Source organism: Miniopterus natalensis, chromosome 8 (assembly GCF_054644295.1).
Source record: "Miniopterus natalensis isolate mMinNat1 chromosome 8, mMinNat1.hap1, whole genome shotgun sequence".
Lineage (NCBI taxonomy): Eukaryota > Metazoa > Chordata > Mammalia > Chiroptera > Miniopteridae > Miniopterus > Miniopterus natalensis.
In genome coordinates, this window is record NC_142088.1 from 39,201,771 (window position 1) to 39,221,861 (window position 20,091).

Genomic DNA, 20,091 nt, shown 5'->3' on the forward strand with positions numbered 1-20,091 from the left:
TTTATTGCTGAGTAATATTTCATTGTATGAATATATCATAGTTTGTTTATCCATTCACCTGTTGATGCACATTTAGGTTGTTTCTGGTGTTTAGATATTATGAGTTAATCTGCTGTGAATATTCTTGTACAGTATTTGTGGAGAGAGGTGTCTTCATTTTTCTTGGGTAAATATCCACTGTGGTGTTTTACTGTTTCTAGCTGCATGACTAGAATGATACTAGCTGAACCAATTCTTTGCTTGCTTAAATGCACCAAAAAATAAGTTGGCTTTATGAATGATGGATAGAGGGATGAGTTTGTGAACAGATGTGTGATAAAGCAATATAGTAAAATGTTAGTGGAAGACTGTAATGGTGGGTATACAGATGTTTATTGTATAATTCTTCCATCTTAGATGTATGTTTGAAATTTATTATAATAAAATGTTGAGAAAGACTCCATAGTGTTTTTCAGAAGACAGGAGAAAAAAGGGGCTAGCCTGAGGGTATTATGTGACAGACTTTCGTAGATACTTACTGATCTTCCTCTCTGATTAACTTTGGATGAACTGACCTCCACTCCTGGTTCTTGTGTAAACTGTAGCTTCTTGGCAATATCAACAAGCGTCTACTTTTGGATCTCAGGTCTCTTTCATTTTCTTAGTGCTTCTTGTTTTTATATAGAATAACTGGAACTGGAAGCAGAAGTGAGAAGCAAGATTTTATTTTCCAAGGTTCACAATTATTTAAAAGAAAATATTTGTTACCTACCCTTGAAGCTCAGGTACCTATTTGGCTTATAACTTTATCTGGATAATTATCTGAGTTATCTTATCTGGCTTGTATCTCAATCTTCATAACTCTGTAATAGGTGGTATTGTTTTATAAATAAAATAAAACTTTAAGTAAAAAAAGGTGTATTTTATAATTTCCAAATATTTTGAGGCTTTTCTCTTTATCTTTTTCTTACCGATTTATATTTTAATTATACTGTGGTTTGGTAACATACCACCTTTGATATATTTGTCCTGTGTTTCCATTCTCTAATATGTCATAGCTATTTGGCTCATTGTAAAAACAATAGATATTGCCATGCTATTCAGGTAACATGAACTGGTAATAAAATATCAGTTGTCTGGAATGCTAAAGGAATTCTGATTAATTGGGATTATTTTTTTGCACAGAAATTATTTTACTGCACACTTCACTATTGGTTTATTATTTTTATCAAATATTATTAATCTGCTTACCCTGTTTTAGTAACAGAATAAACATCATTTAGTTTCTGTTTAAGAATTTTTGCCCGGTCGGGCGTGGCTTAGCAGTTGAGCATCGACCTAGGATCCAGGAGATCGGGGTTCAATTCCCGGTCAGGGCACATGCCCAGGTTGTGGGCTAGGCAGCTGATCAGTGACTCTCTCATCATTGATGTTACTATCTCTCTCTCTTCCCCTTCTTTCCTCTCTCTGAAATCAATAAAGATATGTATGTGTGTTTTTTTTAAAAAAAAAAAAATTTTTCAGTGCTGTATGTCATTATCATCAGCCATACTTATATATTGCTAGAAGGACAAAATGAATGTACCAACCTTAGGAAGATTGTTATCTATTTAACAAACATTTCTTGGGTACCAAGAAATTCAGATATGATCTGAAATTTTGAGATTATTTATTTATTTATTTTTGCAAATGTTGCCTGTGATTATCAAGAGAGTCAAAAAAGTCTTACTTGCCCTGGTCCATGTGGCTCAGTTCATTCAGCATTGTCCCATGCACCAAAAGGTCCCCAGTTCGGTTTCCCATCATGCCTGGGTTGCAGGCTCAATCCCAGTAGGGGGTGTGCAGGAAGCAGCCAATCACTGTTTCTCTCTTTCTCAACCCCTCCCCTTTCCTCTCTCTCTAGGAAAAAAAAAAAAAAAAAATTTAAATAAAAAAGTCTTACCTTTAAGAAGGACAGTATTGATTTTTTTCAACAGGTACTGACAGGATTATATCATATCAATGAAGTGGTTTTTGTTTCCAATTTTCTGATGCCCTTAATGGTAACATTTGTGCATAAAAATCATTTTTTCAGGGACTACTTTTTAGAAATAATATTATATTTATTAAAGTTTTAAATTAGTTCTTCACTAATTTCTCAAGGCCAATTTACAGATCTATGTAAGTATCACTTTTATAGGGCTTAAAATATAATTAATATTAAACATTTTCATTAAAGTTCATTTTAAACTTAATATATCCTTTTTTCTCTATAGGTACCTCAGTTATCTAACAAACTTTCCCAAGTACTTAGTTACCTTTAAATTTAATTAAACTTAACAGATATAATGAGACGTGGTTTTTAATTTTTTTTCAATTTTTTTGGTCTTTATTGTTGAGAGTATTACAGATGTCCTGCATTTTTCCCTCGTTGCCCCCCTTCATCCGGTTCCCGCTCCACCCCAGGCCTTCACCACACTATTGTCTTTGTCCATGGATTATGCATATATGCATATAACAATCAAAGAGGCATAGTTTTAAAAAATATTCTTGTATGATTGATTCAGAGGCTTGGTAGGATTATCTTAGCTCTTCAACTAAAATCACAGGAATAAATCAGTCTCTTAGCCATTTTAAATTGAAATCCAAGGATAATCTGTTATTTTAGGTGCTTTTAGAATATAAAATACCAAATAGGTACAGATTAGTTCTAAATTTGAATTAAAACGTCAGTGTTATTGATTTACTTTTTTTAAGCTTCAAAGGGCTAAAAAAATAAAAAGATTTACCAGATGAAGAAGTGTATCATTCCAACTGAAGAAAACTGAAACTGGGTTCATATCCCAGTACATAGACGTTAATGACCAGATAAGTGATCACGGGACTTTATTCTTTCCTCCGTCAGTGACAGAGCTCCAAATCCATGCTTTCCAAATGAGCGGTTCCCAGTCACATCTCCTGTACATTACATAATTAATTTTTCTGATTGTTCACCAGTCTTCAGCCCAAATAAAACTCAAAATTTCTTCTTTCACTACTTCAGTTGGGTTTTGCTTTGTTGTTGTTCTCAACTCTCTGAAAATTCTTAAAACATCCTCCCTGTTTGGTTTTGCATATCTCTTAAGGATTTATTTGACCTTTGTGGTCACAATCTATTAATGATATGCTAAATACTGTAGCGGTGCTGATTCTACTAAAGTGACCTGTGGTTAAAAAATAACGTAAGAGAGCCCTGGCCGGTTGGCTCAGTGGTTAGAGCGTCAGCCCATGACTGAAGGGTCCCGTGTTCGATTCTGGCCAAGGGCACGTACCTCAGTTGCAGGCTTTTCCCCGGTTCTGGTTCAGGACACAGTCAGGGTGCGTGCGGGAGGCAACCAATCTATGTGTCTCTTTCACATTAATGTTCCTCTTTCTTTCTCTCTCTCCACCCCCCCCCCCAAAAAAGCAATGGAAAAAATATACTCTGGTGAGGATAAAAAAAATAAGAGAGACGGCAGCATTGGAAAACATAAAATGAGTAGCACGCTGTAGCTAAAGAGAAACTTATTTATATTCTAAGGTAGTTAAGGATACTTTTGTGGTACCCAGATTTTCAGATGCCTAGTGCTTGCAGGAAGATACTATATATGCATTGTGTTTGTGTCCATTGTAAATATTAAAATGAGATACTTGTTTTCTGCTAAAGAAATTTCTTCAGAGCAAGGCTTGTTGTTTTTTTAATTTTAAGAACTTTAAAATAAGACTTTGGAAAAGTAAGTGTGGTTTAAAAAAATGTAGAATCTATTTTCTACAAAATTGCACTGTATCTCACCAAATATAGGTATAGGGGTTTTGTTTGTCATTAAGCACACAAACAAATCATAGATATTTACTGTCTTTGTTACCCTACCTAAGAACAGTTTTCTTAGGTAGTATTTGTAATCAAAAAGTAAATCTTCTGAATGTTAATCATCTAGGAGTTTTGTTTAAGAAGATGTGGTAAAGTATTTAAGTAGCATTCTCCAGAATCATTCCTTTAAGACTTGTGTGACAAACTGAGAAATATCTTTAAACACAGTGGGTAGCCAGTAGGTTTTCTGCAGGGGGTTTCTACTGAGAGCTGACAGAGGGCATCTTGGCAAATGTTCAGAAACGTACATTAACTTAGTTATACCCTGCATGGAACCTCATGTTCAGCAGAATTCTTCTGACCTGCCTCTGCATGCCAAGCTAATCAGCAAACACCTAATGAGCCCACTCCAAAGAAACAGACTCTCTCCCAACCTACTTCATTTTCATATGTTCTCTGGGGGTGGGGAGACAAGACTTCATGAGGACTGATGATGCTGCAAAGACCACAATAATGATAATTAACTTGCTGAATTTAGAAGATTATGCTGTTAATTAGTTGCAAAATAAAGATAAGTAATAGAGCAGCAGATGGTAGGATAACACCCAGGAGAAGGAGGGTTATTACTCTGATGAGCTTTTGTGGCACATGTGAAATATGGATCTGACTTTTTCATAAATTGTTTCCAGAGAACATTATGGTTTTTCTTTGAACTATGATAGAGTAGTTTGTTCCTACTAAGTTCTGACAGATGTGACAAAATTTGTTTTCAGGAATACAACATATAACATAGAATTTGAATAGCAAATTATTTTTAGCAAATTACCTCTTAAAGTGAATTCAGTTCAGCACAACAGTCTATCTCTATTTCTCTAAGAAAAAAAGTTTTCAATGTAGTAGTTGAATTTTACATCACTAAAAATTAATTCTAAACATTAAAACACTAGTCTACTTAGAATTATAGTAATAAAGATATTTTCATATTCTTCCAAACAAGGTATATACCTTTAGTTTAAAATTAAAATTATGTCTATGTTTTATTGTACATGTTGGAGAATATAGACTTTTAAATATTATTTAATTTTGTTGAGTTCTCAGTCTTTTTTTATTTGTATTAAATTTATTGAGAGAAATTTTGATCTTAGTAATGGGCTGACCAATGTCTGATGTTCTTATCAAATCCTAATATACTTAGAATACTTAATATTAGACAAAAGCTCTAGTTTGGCAAAACTTTTGTTTAAAATATGTTTAATGAACTAGGAATCAACAGACAGAATTTCTTGTCCTGGTTCTGCTTGTACCTCACTCTCTATGATTCTGGGAATTAACTTTACTCTTGGGCCTTCGTTTCTTTATCGATGGTGAATGGAGTAATTGATTTCCAGTATCTCTGCTAGCTCAAAAATTATATTGTAAAATAAATACCTGTTTTATTTATATATTTTTATTAATTTTTTGAACCAAACTATTTGCCCTTCTTTTAAATGTCTCTAGCAAATATATATGTGTGGGTTGTATATATCCTTATATTAATTGTAAAATTTATATGAATCATATTTAGTGACAACTTTTTTACCTAACCCATTCTAATTATTTTTAGTTTACATGTATATTTATTGCTGTTTAAAAAAATCTGCATTTCAGAGCGGTGTTAATTAACCCTTGAAAAATCTTAAATTTTGTACCCAGTGGCACACTTTCCAAGTCAGACTCACTGTAATCAATGTAACAGCATGGAGCAAACATTAGAGCTTCTTCACTGGATGAGGACTGTGTACCCTAGGGCAGTCAAGAGAGGGTAATGAATGAATACTGATGCTGCTTTTAAGTGCTCAGTAAGGTAGTAACTTGCCCTACTAAAGATTATTCAAGAGAGTGATGTTTATGTACTTCAGACTCCCCTATGTGCAGTTACTGTATTTCATTAATTCTAAGAGTTAAGCTCTTCTCTATAAAACTTTAAATGCTCTTCAATTCTATGATGTTTTCTACCTAAGGACTTAAAAATGTTTTACCAACACATGATTTACCAAGTTTCACATCTCAACAGCCTCTTATATTTATGCACGTCTTATATCCAGAAATGAAAGCCCTAACCTAACACTAGAGACTGAGTACTGTTCATTGTATTTGATGTCTAATATTCTGTTTTTAAATGATGTAATTATGCAGAATGACCACCTCCCCAGATTCTCCTTTGTTCTGTTTATGTGACCCACACTTTCAAACCCCTGTCTTTCTACTTTTAATTCTTTGACCACTTAGCCTAAGTATTCCTACCTGATTATAGCCAACTACTGCTTTGGTCACTTATCTGACTTTAGTTTTAATTCATCTACTTCCACATTATCCCATCAGTTATGTTTCCCAGGTTCCTGTATCTTAGCAACTAATGTGGTTGTTTCTGCTTGTTTAAGAAGGAAGAAAAGTAAGGGAGGAACCAAGAATTTTATTTTATCTGGATTCTGAAAGATGCAGTGTATGATGTGGTCTTGAGAATATATTTTACATAATAAAACATGTCTGAGGCTAAACCAGTGCTTAAGATGGCCCGAAAGTTCATTTTTCCTGAGTACATTTTGAAAATACAGAAGTGTAGGAACTCTCCTGATTTTTTGGCATCCCCAACCCCAAATCTGTGCAAAGAAAATAGAGGCTATTTTTGAAGAAATAAGGAAGCTGACATTTGAGAAATCCTTTTATGAGTCAGATATTTTTGCATATTATACTTAAGCTTTACCTTAACCCTGCAAGGAAGTTATCATTATTCATTCCCAGTGTTACCAAGACTCAAAAATTAAATAATTTGTTCAGAGTCACACAGATAGTTTGAAGCAGTTAAATTCTGAACATAATGTGTCTTCTCGGCTGTATACCATATGTATACAAATATGTATACAGTATACATTATGTATACCAACCAGTGAAGACACTAGGACTTTACATATTGTAGTGCTCTTTGCAATTCATAAAGAAGTACTCTTTTGGGAAAAACCTACCTCGTCCTTGGGTGGTGTGGCTTTAGCTGTTGCAGTATCAGACTTGGCATTCCTAATCCTTTGTGGTTGTCTTTGAATCATTAAGCCATCCAGTCTCAGATTTTATTTCTTGATCACTCCTTGTGTTTTTTGGACAAATCCAGGATTTGAACTAGCTTAATGGCTGTGTGACCTTGAGCAAGTGATCTCTGGTTTCCTAATCTGTAAAACTGGGATATTGTCCTATTAGAAACTCATTGATATCACAACATGAATGGATCTCAGATACATTATGCTAAAGGAAAGAAGCTAGATTCAAAAACCTATACACTGTGATTCCATTTATATGGTAGTGTGGAAGAGGCAAAAGTTTTGGGATTAGAAAACAAATTAGTGGTTTTCAGGGGCTGGGTGTGTGAGGAGAGAGTTACAGGAAAGGAGTAAGGGAAATTTTGGGGGTAATAGAACTGTACTGTAGCCTCATTGTAGGTGGTGGTTCTACAACTGTATGTGCTTGTTAAAACTCAGAGCTTTACACTTTTTAAAATGAGTTCATTTTACTGTATGTAACATACATCAGTACTGCCATTGATTTTTGAAATCGTACTCAGAATCTACAGTGATTAGCAGTAAAGAGAAAATGTCCACTAACAGTTGTCCAGATAGAACTATTCCATAGTGGAAATTTTGTTCATCTTTTCATATATGTTTCAGTTTTTAAGGGATCTGGATCACTTATAGAAGATATGCATAGCTGAAAATAAAGAAACTTCAAATTTTGAATAGTTGTAAAATTTTCTAAATTGTTCTTAGTTGGAGTAAATGAAGGCAATTGTACTAGAATCTTTTTTTTTTTTTTTTTTCTTTTTCAAAAGTTCTCTCTTATCCACCTCTTTTTGCTAAGTCCAGGGAAGGGAGACAGAAAGGTTACCAAGAATCTGTTTTTAACATGTAACATCCAGGCAATTCTAGAAAGTTTAGGAAGCACTGGATAGGCTGCAACACAGTTCTCATACCAATATTTGTAGCCTCTCTTTCCCAAAATTTGTGCAGGAGTGTGGATCTTAGGAAAATGTAATGGACGTATTTCTGCATCAAATTTTATGAGGGAACTTTATTTTAGGCTCAAGGACTATATCTCAGATATTAAGAACATTATCAGCAATAATAGTTCCAGATCTCTCAGGTCCCTGGAGGTCTCTTTCATCTCTAAGATACTATAGTATGATTATATTGTGCTAATTATTTCAAACTTACAGATCATAACAATAAAACTACCCAAAAATCACATGTGCTGTTTTCACCAAAGAAAACAATTTCTTTTGATTTGCAAATATATTTGTTGTTCATCTATGTTGCAAATCAATAACGTGCCAGTTGGTAAAGGGTTACAAAGAAGTGTAAGGCAATCTCTGCTCTTAAAATGCTTACTGTCTGATTGGAGAAATAATATATTCACATATGATACATTTTTGCTGATAGAAGAATAAACTTTATTCAAATTGTGTCCTTATAAAGAGGTAACCATAAATTTCTAGGGCTTCATTCTAACACTAGACCTGTCATACTCTGACAGTGGGGTTGGGTACAGTCTAGTTAACTGGAAAAATGGAACATAGTGGAAGGGATAGACTTGGAAGTAGATCTGCTTACTGGAGACAAGGAAGACCTAAGGGAGGCTAACCCAGCTGTAGGTTCTGAGAGGAGGTTTAGCCTGACAGATAGTGTAGTGGCCTAAAAAATGCAACATCAGGTCATTGTCGAAGTAAGCACTGACATCAGACCTGGGTGCAGAGATCAGATGGCCCATATCTGGAAAAGAAGAGATTTTGGTCTAAGAATCTAAGAGCCTGGGAATATTGGGATATAGGATACAGGAATTGGGTGGGGGAAAATAAGTGAAAGTGCACATAATTAACTTGTGTTGCTTATTTTAGTTTAACAAAGCTAGTTATTTTCAGTAAGTAGTGTTTTGAATTTTCACTCCTCAAAATTGATTAGGAACAACAAAGTTCAGAATCCTTTAGTACTAGACAAAAGACTCAGGGAAGCTTTCCAAAGGTTCTTTTGTTTATGTTACTGATACTTACAGTGATCTTAGGATTGAAATGAATTATAATAAAACTGATTTTGAAGCTGAATGAATTTATGCCTTTCTTTACAAATACCTTTTTTGGTTAACCAAAGAGCATGTTAGGAGTTAGATTTGGGTGGAAAGTAAGGAACTTCTTAAAAATTGGTTTTTGCGTTTCAGAGATTAAAAGCTGCTTTGACCCAGCAACATCCTCCTGTGACCAATGGCGATACTGTAAAAGGTCATGGTAGCGGATTGGTTAGGACTCAATCAGAGGAATCTCGACCACAGTCATTACAACAGCCAGCCACATCCACTACAGAAACTCCGGTATGTGTGTTGTTTTTATCATTCAGCACTCTGTTGTTATCCTTGAAAAAACAAATACAGTGTAACTTAATTGACTATGTACTTTGAAAAAAATTATTTCTGGTTATATTGTTATTCTGAAAGTGTACCAGAAGTCTTAGGAAAAGGCAGTTCAAATGTAAAAGTATTGATATTAAATAAAGTCAGTCCAGTCCATATTCTGTCAAGCAGTTATTACTATGTAGGACACCCTGTATGTATGTTGGACTGAAATAACACAATATCCGTTGATACTTTTTAAGGAAACATTTTTTTCTGTTGATTGTATTCAGTAAGTAATGTATATATGTATTACATTACTAACATAAATCAAATAATTCTTTAATTAAAATTTGTGAAACATCACCAAAGGAAAAGATATGCCATATATAGCTGTTTGTACTAGAGGCCCTTTTCACTTGTATGTAGTTTGTGACTTCCCGTTAGATTATTGGTATTTCTGTATGTCCATAGTATATTTCTGTAGTAAAGGGTTACTATATTTCTGTTAAGTGTTTCAGAACACAAGAGCTTTTATCTTCTCTACTTAAAGAATGTTAGCATTGGCATTAAAAAGCAAAGCTTTCCATTTAAAGAAACACAGGTAAATAGCAAATTTTAGAATGCCTCCTAAGCATAGGTATTTAGATAATTATATTTTATCTTTATGAAACTTAAAGTGGAATGTAGTTGTAGGGAGTGGGCAAGCAAGTGTGTTTTAATGTCATAATTCAGGGGTTAGCAAGCTGGACCTGGGGCCAAATGAAGCGCTGGGCTGTTTTTTTGTATGGTCTACAAGTTAAGTATGGTTTTCACATCTTTAAAAGTTTATTTAAAAGAAAGGAATATAATTTATTTTCTTATACCAGCTATAGTTTCCCTGGATCTGATTTTTATTTGTATCTTTATATTTGATTTTATTAGATAACAGCTCCACTGCTGTATCTCTTGTTTCTAGATTAGTTCATTTTTTTTAATGAAGTGGAATGAATGAATCAAAGGCGAGAAAGAGGTATATATGCTTCTAATTAGCCTCGAGTCCTTGTTAGGTATAAAAATATACAAATGTAATTCTGTAATAGCTTCCACTTACTTGGGCTTAGCCTTTGCTGTAATAACTGAGTTGTCCATTTAAAAAAAAGAAAAAAGACTGTTATTTCCTATTCGGCCAGATGAATACAGGGAAAAAATCTGCTTTAATTTACAAGGATGAAGTACAAAAAATATTACAAGGTTGCCATTCTTTTCTTTTTTTAAATATGTTTTTATTGATTTCAGAGAGGAAGGGAGAGGGAGAGAGAGATAAAAACATCAATGATGAGGGAGAGAATCATTGATCGGCTGCCTCCTGCACACCCCCTACTGGGGATCAAGCCCTCAACCTGGCATGTGCCCTGACCAGGAATCGAACCTCAATCTCCTGGTTCATCGGTCAACACTTAACCACTGAGCCATGCTAGTTGGGCGCAAGGTTGACATTCTTGAAGCCAGCCACAGAAGTATTTTCTAAAAGATTAACTTGGAATTATATACATAAAATAAATAATCTAATACTTGATCTTTATTACAATTAAAACATAGTATAAATGGGATAACCCTTATAATTTTTAATGCTAGTTATTTGGAAAAGGAATTAAATAATAACATTTAGTTTTTTTGGAGTTCATAGAGTGAGAAGTAGTTTGGTGATTTTCCTGCAGAACTTATTTGAGCTTATATATGAGATTTTTGCTTACTATATAGATTAGGAGAAGATAGAAGTTTTATTTGTTCACACCATTTTAAAATATAATTAATTATAGGTAACAGATTGCTTTCAGGCTTCTTTGGATCTCATCATGTGCCTGTGGGCACAACATGCTGTTTCCTTTGCACTGTTTCCAAGGGTTCATTTCCTGTCTCCCGTATTCAAGTGTTCTGTGGTACAATTTTGGGATTTGTGAGAGGCTTGGAGGTATTTATTGTTCTGTAGTGCTAGACACTAGACAACGTCACTAGTGAGTGAAGATTTCTGTCTCTGGATGATCTGAAATAACCAGGCCAATCCACTGAGGGGTGGGGGATAAATTAAAATGAAAGTCTGGAGTCCTCTGGTATCCTACCCACCAGAAAAATAAGCATTAATGAACCTAACCCTTAGAAAAAGACTTACCCTAAATTTCAAAAAACTGAAGAAAAGCTGAGTAGAGTAATGTGCTACATGACGAGGTTTCAGACAATGACAGACTACATATATGGTGGTGGTTCTGTAAGATTACAGTATATGCTTGCAAGCAAATCTAGGATGGAAAACAAGCAAGCAAACCACCTTGGGCATATTTCTGAAAAGAGTGACACCTCCTCAAGAAGAGCCTCGGGCAGGTCCTTCAGGAGGTATTCCAGAAGAAGGCATTGTTATCATAGGAGATAACAGCTCCACGGTGCTATTGCCCCTGAAGACCTTCCAGTGGGACAAGATGTGAAGGTAGACAGCAGTGATGTGGATGATCCTGACCCTATGTTAGGCCTATGATAATGTCTGTGTTTGTCCTAGTTTTTAACAAAAAAGTTTTAAAAGAAAAAATAATTGTAAATAGCCCTGGCCAGGGGCTCAGTTGGTTGGAGTGTCGTCCTGTACACCAAAAGATTGTGGGTTCGATTTTCGGTCAGGGCACATACCTAGATTTCAGGTTGCATCCCCAGTAGGGGTGCACATGGGAGGCAACTGCTAGATGTTTCTCTCTCTCTCTCTCTCTCTCTCTCTCTCTCTCTCTCTCTCTCTCAATGTATCAGGTGAGGATTTCCAAAAAAAAAAATGTTTTTAATAGTAAAAGTTATAGAATAAGGATATAAAAAAAGAATATATTTTTGTACTGATATACAATGTATTTCAAGCTAAGTGTTGTTACAAAAGAATCCGAAGTTTTAAAAAGCTCAAGTTTATAAAGTAAAAAAGTTACAGTAAGCTAAGGTTAATTTATTATTAAAGAAAGAAGTAGTGTTTTTATAAATTTAGTGTAGCCTAAGTGTATAGTGTTTATAAAGCCTACAGTAGTGTACTGTAATGTCCTAGGCCTTCACATTCACTCACCAGTTACTCACTGACCTACTCAGAGCAACTTCCAGTCCTGCAAGCTCCTTTCATGGTAAATGCCCTATACGGGTGTAACATTTTTTATTTTTATACTCTATTTTTATGTACCTTTTCAATGTTTAGATATGTTCAGGTATAAATACTGTGTGTTAAAATTGTCTGTAGTACAGTAACATGCTATCCAGGCTTATAGCCTATGAGCAATAAGCTATACCATGTAACCTAGGGGTATAATGATCTGTACCATCTAGGTTTGGGTAAGTGCACTCTGTGATGTTCCCCTACAATGATACTGCCTAATGATGCATTTCTCAGACTGTATCCCCATCACTAAGTGGCACCTGACGATATACCAAAGTCTGTACATACTTTCATGCCTTAATTTTAGAGAAACCAATTTTTAAAGAAAATTTACAGATTTAATGATATTTTTACTTCAAAAATAGCACAGTAAACATGGTTTCCCATAGTCACTTTGAATAAGTTATTAAAATTTTACCATAGTACCTTATAATTGGTTTTCAGAGGGTTGAATAATACCATAATATATTGAATAATACCATAATGTACTTTTGTTTAAGAGTATACTTGGGAAAATGTAAGATCTTTACATGATCTTTTGTGTTGCATTTTCAGTTTCATCATATTATTTCTATAAAAATGAAAATGTTATAGAATCTTTAAAGACTATATTTAATATAGTAGTGACTTAGCTAGAATCTTGTTTCAGCAGTGCTCACTTATTTCAAGGAATTTGTTAAACCACAGGGTGATTTTCACATTGCCCCAAAATACTGATGTGTACAGTGAGACTTAGAAAATAAAGTTAGTAGCTCTCCCCTTCTGCCACCCTTTACTGGCAGTGTTATTTCACTCACCAGATAAAAATATAAAAAGCTTCCATTTCTGTTTATTATAGGCTTCTCCAGCTCACACAACTCCACAGACCCAAAATACAAGTGGTCGCCGAAGAAGAGCAGCTAATGAAGATCCTGATGAAAAAAGGAGGAAGTTTCTGGAGAGAAATAGAGCAGCAGCCTCAAGATGCCGGCAAAAAAGGAAAGTCTGGGTTCAGTCTTTAGAGAAGAAAGCAGAAGACTTGAGTTCATTAAACGGACAACTGCAGGTATGATGCATATATGTAAACTTTGTTTTATTTTAATAATCATGAACATAGCCCTTCCCTTTTTTTTTTCTAGTTAGCCATCTAAATATTTTAGGATACAATATTAGGTGTGTATAGAACCTGTGTAAGCCTAATTTTATTAAACCTATTTGGATACTGAGATGAAACTTTTAACACTGATACAATGAAGTAATTTTAAATATGTGTTTAATTGTGTAGTGCAAAAGTACTTACACTTTATAAAGTTGTGATATAAAGTTCAAAGAATCTTAAAATTAAAAATATTACTGGTATTTCACTTTTCACGTTCTTTTTTTGGTTTATATCACAACAATAAAGTTGCTTTAGTAGCAGTTTTGTTTTTAAGTCCTTTTGTTCTTTGAATTATAAATTTTGTTTTGTTTTGTTTGTTTTATTTAAAGTGAATATAGTGCTCAAGAAAGGTGCCAGATTGACAGCTTTGGAAACTGAAGGACTCTTATTATCCACAGAACAGGTACAATATGGCCAGTGGCAATAGAAATCATTTTATGCTGCCCTGCCAATGTGCCTTAGATATATTTCTTAGGAACTTCGTGGGTATAAAGGTTTAAGGCTCCTTCCTATTCAGTCTTTGGTAAGATTTCCAATGGGGGAGCATCAAATCTATTTCCTTCCTTCTGTTTTTTTCTTCTTCTTTTTTAAATGTTGTGAATGTTCTCCAGCAAAATCTTCTAAACTACCAGTTGCTGCTGAGCATCAACTAGAAAATTGATGTTAATGAATTGTAGTTATTGATCAGTTTTCTGAGTGAATTTATTCCTAGTTAAAAACAAATCTTTCTATATAATTATAATTGATAATGAGAAATGCTCTCTTCTTAAACCTTTCTATCTTTAAAGATGTCACCAATTATAAATGTCTATTTAAGTGCTTAGGAAAAAGTTTTTAGCATCAGGGATAGCATTTAACCTATAATATAAATTTTATTACTTAAAAACTTTTTATATGTAAGGCAGACATCTTTTAATACTGTGTTGTGCTTTGAAAATTGACATGTTAGTTTTAGAACAAATTGTCTTAGAAAGCATATTAGCCATTTAGAAAAAAATTAAACATGATTTACCACATCACAGAGACTTCAAATACATACTTACTTACTAGGGTATGCTAAGAAATTATTATAATATCACCATCTGATAAATGAATTCTTAAAAACTATTTTCATTATTTTTTTAAAATATATCTTTATTGATTTCAGAGAGAGGAAGGGGGAGGGAAGCAGGGAGGGAGGGAGGGAAACATCAGTGATGAGAGAGTCATTGATTGGCTGCCTCCTGCACGCCCCCTACTGGGGATCGAGCCTGCAAACGGGGCATGGGCCCTGACTGGGAATCGAAACATGACCTCCTGGATCGTAGGTTGACACTCAACCGATGAGCCACGCCAGCGGGCAAAATCAGTATTTTTAATCATTAAAAACTATGATGATGGCATCATAGATAAGAAAGTGTTCTCAGTTTTAGAGGTACATAACAAAATATGAAGACAGACGAAATGATACGTTGTCAAGGAGTTTCTTTAAAATACTTATACAAAAAAGAATAAGGTTCATTTGTATGTATTAACCTGGGAAAATGCCTGTAACATATTGTTGTGGACAAAAAGAAAGTTGCTGGCCCTGGCCAGTTTGGCTCAGTGGTTAGAGTGTCGGCCTGCAGACTGAAAGGGTCCCAAGCTCAATTCCAGCCACAGGCACGACCTTGGTTTCAGGCTCAATCCCCAGCCAGATCAGATCGGGGTGCATGCAGAAGGCAGCCAATCAATGGGTCTCTCTCACATCGATGTTTCTCTCTCTCTCTCTCTCTCTCCCTTTCACTCTCTCTGAAAAGCATATCCTCAGGTGAGAATTAAAAAAAAAAAGTTGCTGTAAACAGTCTAAATGTCCAGCAGTAGATGAATGGATAAATAAATTCTGGTATATACATAAAATGGAATATTTTTTAGGCACAAAAGGATTGAAAGTACATGCTACAATGTGGATGAACCTCAAAACATGCTTAAGTGAAAGAAGTTAGACACCAAGTCACATATTATATGACTATTATATGAAAAATCTAGAGCAGATAAATCCATAGAGACAAAATGCAGCTTGGTCGTTGCCGGAGACGGGCAAGGAGGAAAGGGAGAAACTGATTAATGGGTAACGTGTCTTATTTTAGAATAACAGAGGTGTTTTATAAGTGGATAGAGGGAAGTGGTTGCACAACATTGTAAATGTACTAAATGCCACCAAATTATTCACTTTAAAATGGTTAATTCTATATTATGGGAATTTTAATAAAAAGTTAGTTGCATACTAAAATGTATACCATAAACCTTCACTAGTAAAAGGTTTATAGTTAAGTTAGATGGATACATGTATAGGTATGGAAATCATATAGTAATGAATCCCTACATGGGTAAAATTTTAGGAATGACATGTACCAGGATGCAACATGGTAGAGAGGGTATTGGGAAGCACAGATGGTTTGGGAAGCAAAGGTACTTCAATTATGACTTTCCCTATTATTTCAAGAAGATATATGATTTTGATTTTTATTGTTTTTTAGTTATTTGTCAAATAAAATTAAAAGTTTTAAAATAGTTTTAAAACAAACTATAGTTTTCAGAGTATGAAGAGTTAACATGCTTATAGCTGATTCAGGGAGAAAAAATTTCTTTCGTTCTGCCAACAGCAAAACCACTAATTGTGAAGAACGGAATGACTTGTAAAGAAAATTGAATGTCAAAGAAATAATTAAACTGTACTTTGTGTGAACACCATCATCAATTCTACATTTTAAAAATAATCTTTCATTTGACATACAGGCTTAGCTGATCGGTGTAGTGGACAGTAATGACTCATGGTTACTTATATATTACATACAATAAAAGGTTTGATGAATTTTGAGGTATGACTATATTCGATTTAAAAAATTATTCAACCTTATTGCTCCAAACACGAAATTTGATTATATTTTAGCTTTCTAAAATCATTGCTTGAAAGGCAGGTTTGTTTGTTTTTTGTCAAATTGTATTAGAGATATTTATGATAATCTAACCAAGATTTGGATGCTGTTAATTATAAATTATATTTTTAAGGTAATATGATTTTGTTGTCTTTTATTTGAAATGGTTTTAACTTTATGGTTTTGTCTTTCAGTTATACTTATTTGGGGGGCGGTAGTTTTCAGTTTACAATTTCAGCATATTTCCTTTATAAACAAAAGTCAGACTCTTTACTACAAGTAATTCCTTAACCATTACTCTGTGTATAAAACTTGGGGATTTTTTTGTGGATTTTGCTTCTTAAGCTTAGGTATTATAAAATCTTTAGTACTTATTACTTGAAACAGAAAGGAATAGCAACAATTTAAGATGCTATACAATGCCTCTTTTAATTCGTGAAGGAAAAAAATCAGAACTATCTTATGATATTACTGTCCTCTTTTCTTCCCCTCCCCTGAGTTTTTTATCTGGGGGAGGGTAATAGTAATGCCGCCTGTTCCTCATGCATTTTATTAAGAGTTTGAGACCAAGTACTTCCTTTTACTAGCTTTACTAAAAATCTTTCTGAGCCTTTACTTTCCCATCTGTCAAAGTCATAGAATATTTTATGAAGGTCAAATGAGAGAGACTATAGAAGAGTATTCTGTAACTATGCTATGCAAATACTAGTTATTTATTATTTATTCTGTCGTTAAGCATCTGTTGTGGCAGAGCATGTTATTAGACACAGGGAATATAATAGTGAAAAAGACATTATCCTTGCACTTGTAAAACTTGTGGTCTAGCAGAGGAGACAAACGTGAAACAAGTAATTAAAGTATGAGAAGAAGAGAAAGGTCATTCCCATTTGTTTTGCAAAATATTTTCAAAATGGAACCCCTTCATCTATATTTCTATTGTAGACCAAGAACTGTTTTGTTCTCTAGTGTAGGCTTTGCATCCATGACAACCTTTGAAATTGTATAGTGGGAATATTGATACTTGATCATTGGTTTTTCTGAAGACTAAACATAAGAAAAATTATATCTTTAGCTATGAGAAATTCCCCAAAGAAGAAACCATCTAACATTATTTAATTTTGAGGGTATTGGCTGAGCTAGTAAGTCAAAGATCATAAATTTATGAGATACCTGGTCTTCAGTCTGTGGCCAAATATCAGTGAGAATTTTTGATTGATTGATCAGTTGGCCACCCTGTCATGATTTCATCAGTCTGATCTGCTGCAGATAAGCTGTAAAGAAAGATTTGTTCATCAGTATATAATTAATTTTGAGTAGCTAAAATAGAGTGGATCAATGGTAAGACAATGCCAAAATAATTTACATTTTATTTTAGACCAGAGTAATAACTTTTTCAGCATCTGCTTTATCTTAGCAAATACGTTTTACTTTGATTAGAAAAATTCAGTAATTTCTCACATTTGAGTGAGACTTTGACATTTTCAAAATGTTTCCATGTCCCTTATTTCACTTCACCTCTTTTTGGTATTTTTTACCTCCTAGACATAGAATTTCCATGGTCCTCTCTAAATATAAATATGTACTCAATCTATGCCAGGTTGTGCTGTGCTCTGGGGATACAAAGAGCAAGATAATCCCTGCCCTTGAGAAAATCCCAGTCTGGCAGAGGTGGCAAACAAGTAAACCAAAAATTGCAATCCATTGTGATAACTACTATATTAATACACACAAACATACACGTATATATGGCTGTGGGAACAAAGAAATGGGCACCTAACTTCTTTTTCTATGCAAACCTGTACTATGCTGAGTTGACTGCTAAAGATGAGTGAAATAATTAGCAAGGCTAAAAGGAGAGGAAAGATTTTCTAGGTAGAGACAACAGTATGTGTTTAGCCATAGAAATCGTTCTATATATAGTTAAAAATGGTTAAACATTGATTATTCCATAGGTTCAAACTAATGTGAAGGGTGGCCACAGGTACCAAATTATAAAAGATTATATATGCTTGACATACATATCCAGCCCTATTTTATATTACAGACATTAATGAGAGAAACTTGTAGACATGAGTCTCAAAATCAAGCTGATGCAACAGACAGGGAGAAACTTTCTTGGAAGTTATATATTGGATTATTCATAACATGGTTTCTCATCAATAGTGTCATTAACGAAGAGCTATAATTAGCAATATTGACACTGCAGTATTTCATAGAAATGAATTGTCTAAACAACTTATTTTTAAAGCAAAACTTTTGTTTTTCCCTTTTGTGCTTTGATCGCTATAAACCATTTTTGTCTCAAATATGATATTCTAAACAATTTAACCCTTTTATTAATAGTACAGATTTATCATGAGCATCGATTTTTGTTCTATGCTTTAATAGTGTTGCAGTTCATTATTATTGGGGTGTGAGGAACTATTTGACCCAACAGACTTGCCTTATTCTTTTGATTTTTATGTTTGTCATTAATCATGTCGGGATACCTAATGAGTCTAATCTAAATTATTTTACGTTAAGCTTTCTGGATAAGAGACTGGAGGGTGGAAAATGAAGTGCCTGAGCTTTTATGTATGTCCATTTGCTATATTTCATTTAATTTTGAATTCATGGATGAAAACAGCATAGTTAAGGTTAAAGAAAGTCCAAATAAGTAGAGGTGTTTGTAAATTAAGATTTTTTTATATTATCAATTTATTCATATTATTTCTAACTCTTGAGTATTGATAATTATCGCTAATCTATATGTCTTTAGTATTTGGGGGTGAGGGTGACCCAACAAAATTAACTGGAATCTCTCTATTTGGAATTTTACAGAGAATCTTCCAGATTAATGCATCCGAAACAAAAGCTAACATGCTTATTCTGTAATAAAGAATAGGACAAATCACCATTGATTTATCAGATTTAAATTTAGATGTGTACGAATTGTCTAGGTCAGAGGCAACTAAACCATTTAGGTATTACATCTACTTTCATTGGTTTCGTGTCAGGCACAGTGCCTTGCAATGCATTTTAGCTATCCATGATTCATTGGTTATTGTGATTTCCCATACAGAGCTTTTCCAAGTTTCTAGAAAACTAGAAACTTGATTGAGTTTTCAGGATAAATTTTTCATTTTTAGGTGAGGAGAGTGAGTGAAAATTTATCCTGACTCCCTTGATGTTTCTAATTTTTCAAATAATCAAAGGAACATGTAACATATATGTAATAAAAAACCTTCAACATTTAACCTCTAATATATATATAATCAGCAGTTTCAAGGCAAATGGTAATGTAAAAACTTTGAAATATGCTATCCAGTTGTGTTATCTTAAATTTTTATAAAAGTTGCAGCTTTTATACAAATGCTAACATATAAAAACTAATGTGTATTGATTGAACATACGTAAGCAGCATGTTTTATTTATTCCTTGATATTCTGTTAAAGATGTCCAGTTTTCATTATCTTAATCATTACTTGTTTTAAACAGTAAGAAATGTTTAATCTGATGCTGGTAAGGTACATAACTTGTTTCTTCTCCAGAGTGAAGTCACCCTGCTGAGAAATGAAGTGGCACAGCTAAAACAGCTTCTTCTGGCTCATAAAGATTGCCCTGTAACCGCCATGCAGAAGAAATCTGGCTATCATAGTGAGTAATGTTCCATTACCTACAGCCTTAGGCTACGGCAGTGAAATACTGCCACAGTGAACCAAGCTTCCATTTA

At 33.9% G+C, this 20,091-nt stretch overlaps 1 protein-coding gene across 4 annotated transcripts in view; it reads left to right on the forward strand.

Annotated features, from left to right (window-relative positions):
• ATF2 (activating transcription factor 2) overlaps positions 1 to 20,091 on the forward strand; it is a 70,878-nt gene that overhangs the window by 43,569 nt on the left and 7,218 nt on the right. For all 4 annotated transcript variants that reach the window (XM_016206880.2, XM_087819756.1, XM_016206958.2 and 1 more), the window contains 3 exons: positions 9,023 to 9,172; positions 13,183 to 13,389; positions 19,910 to 20,015. In XM_016206880.2, coding sequence (XP_016062366.1) covers positions 9,023 to 9,172; positions 13,183 to 13,389; positions 19,910 to 20,015 — 463 coding nt within the window. The remainder of the gene's footprint in view (positions 1 to 9,022; positions 9,173 to 13,182; positions 13,390 to 19,909; positions 20,016 to 20,091) is intronic.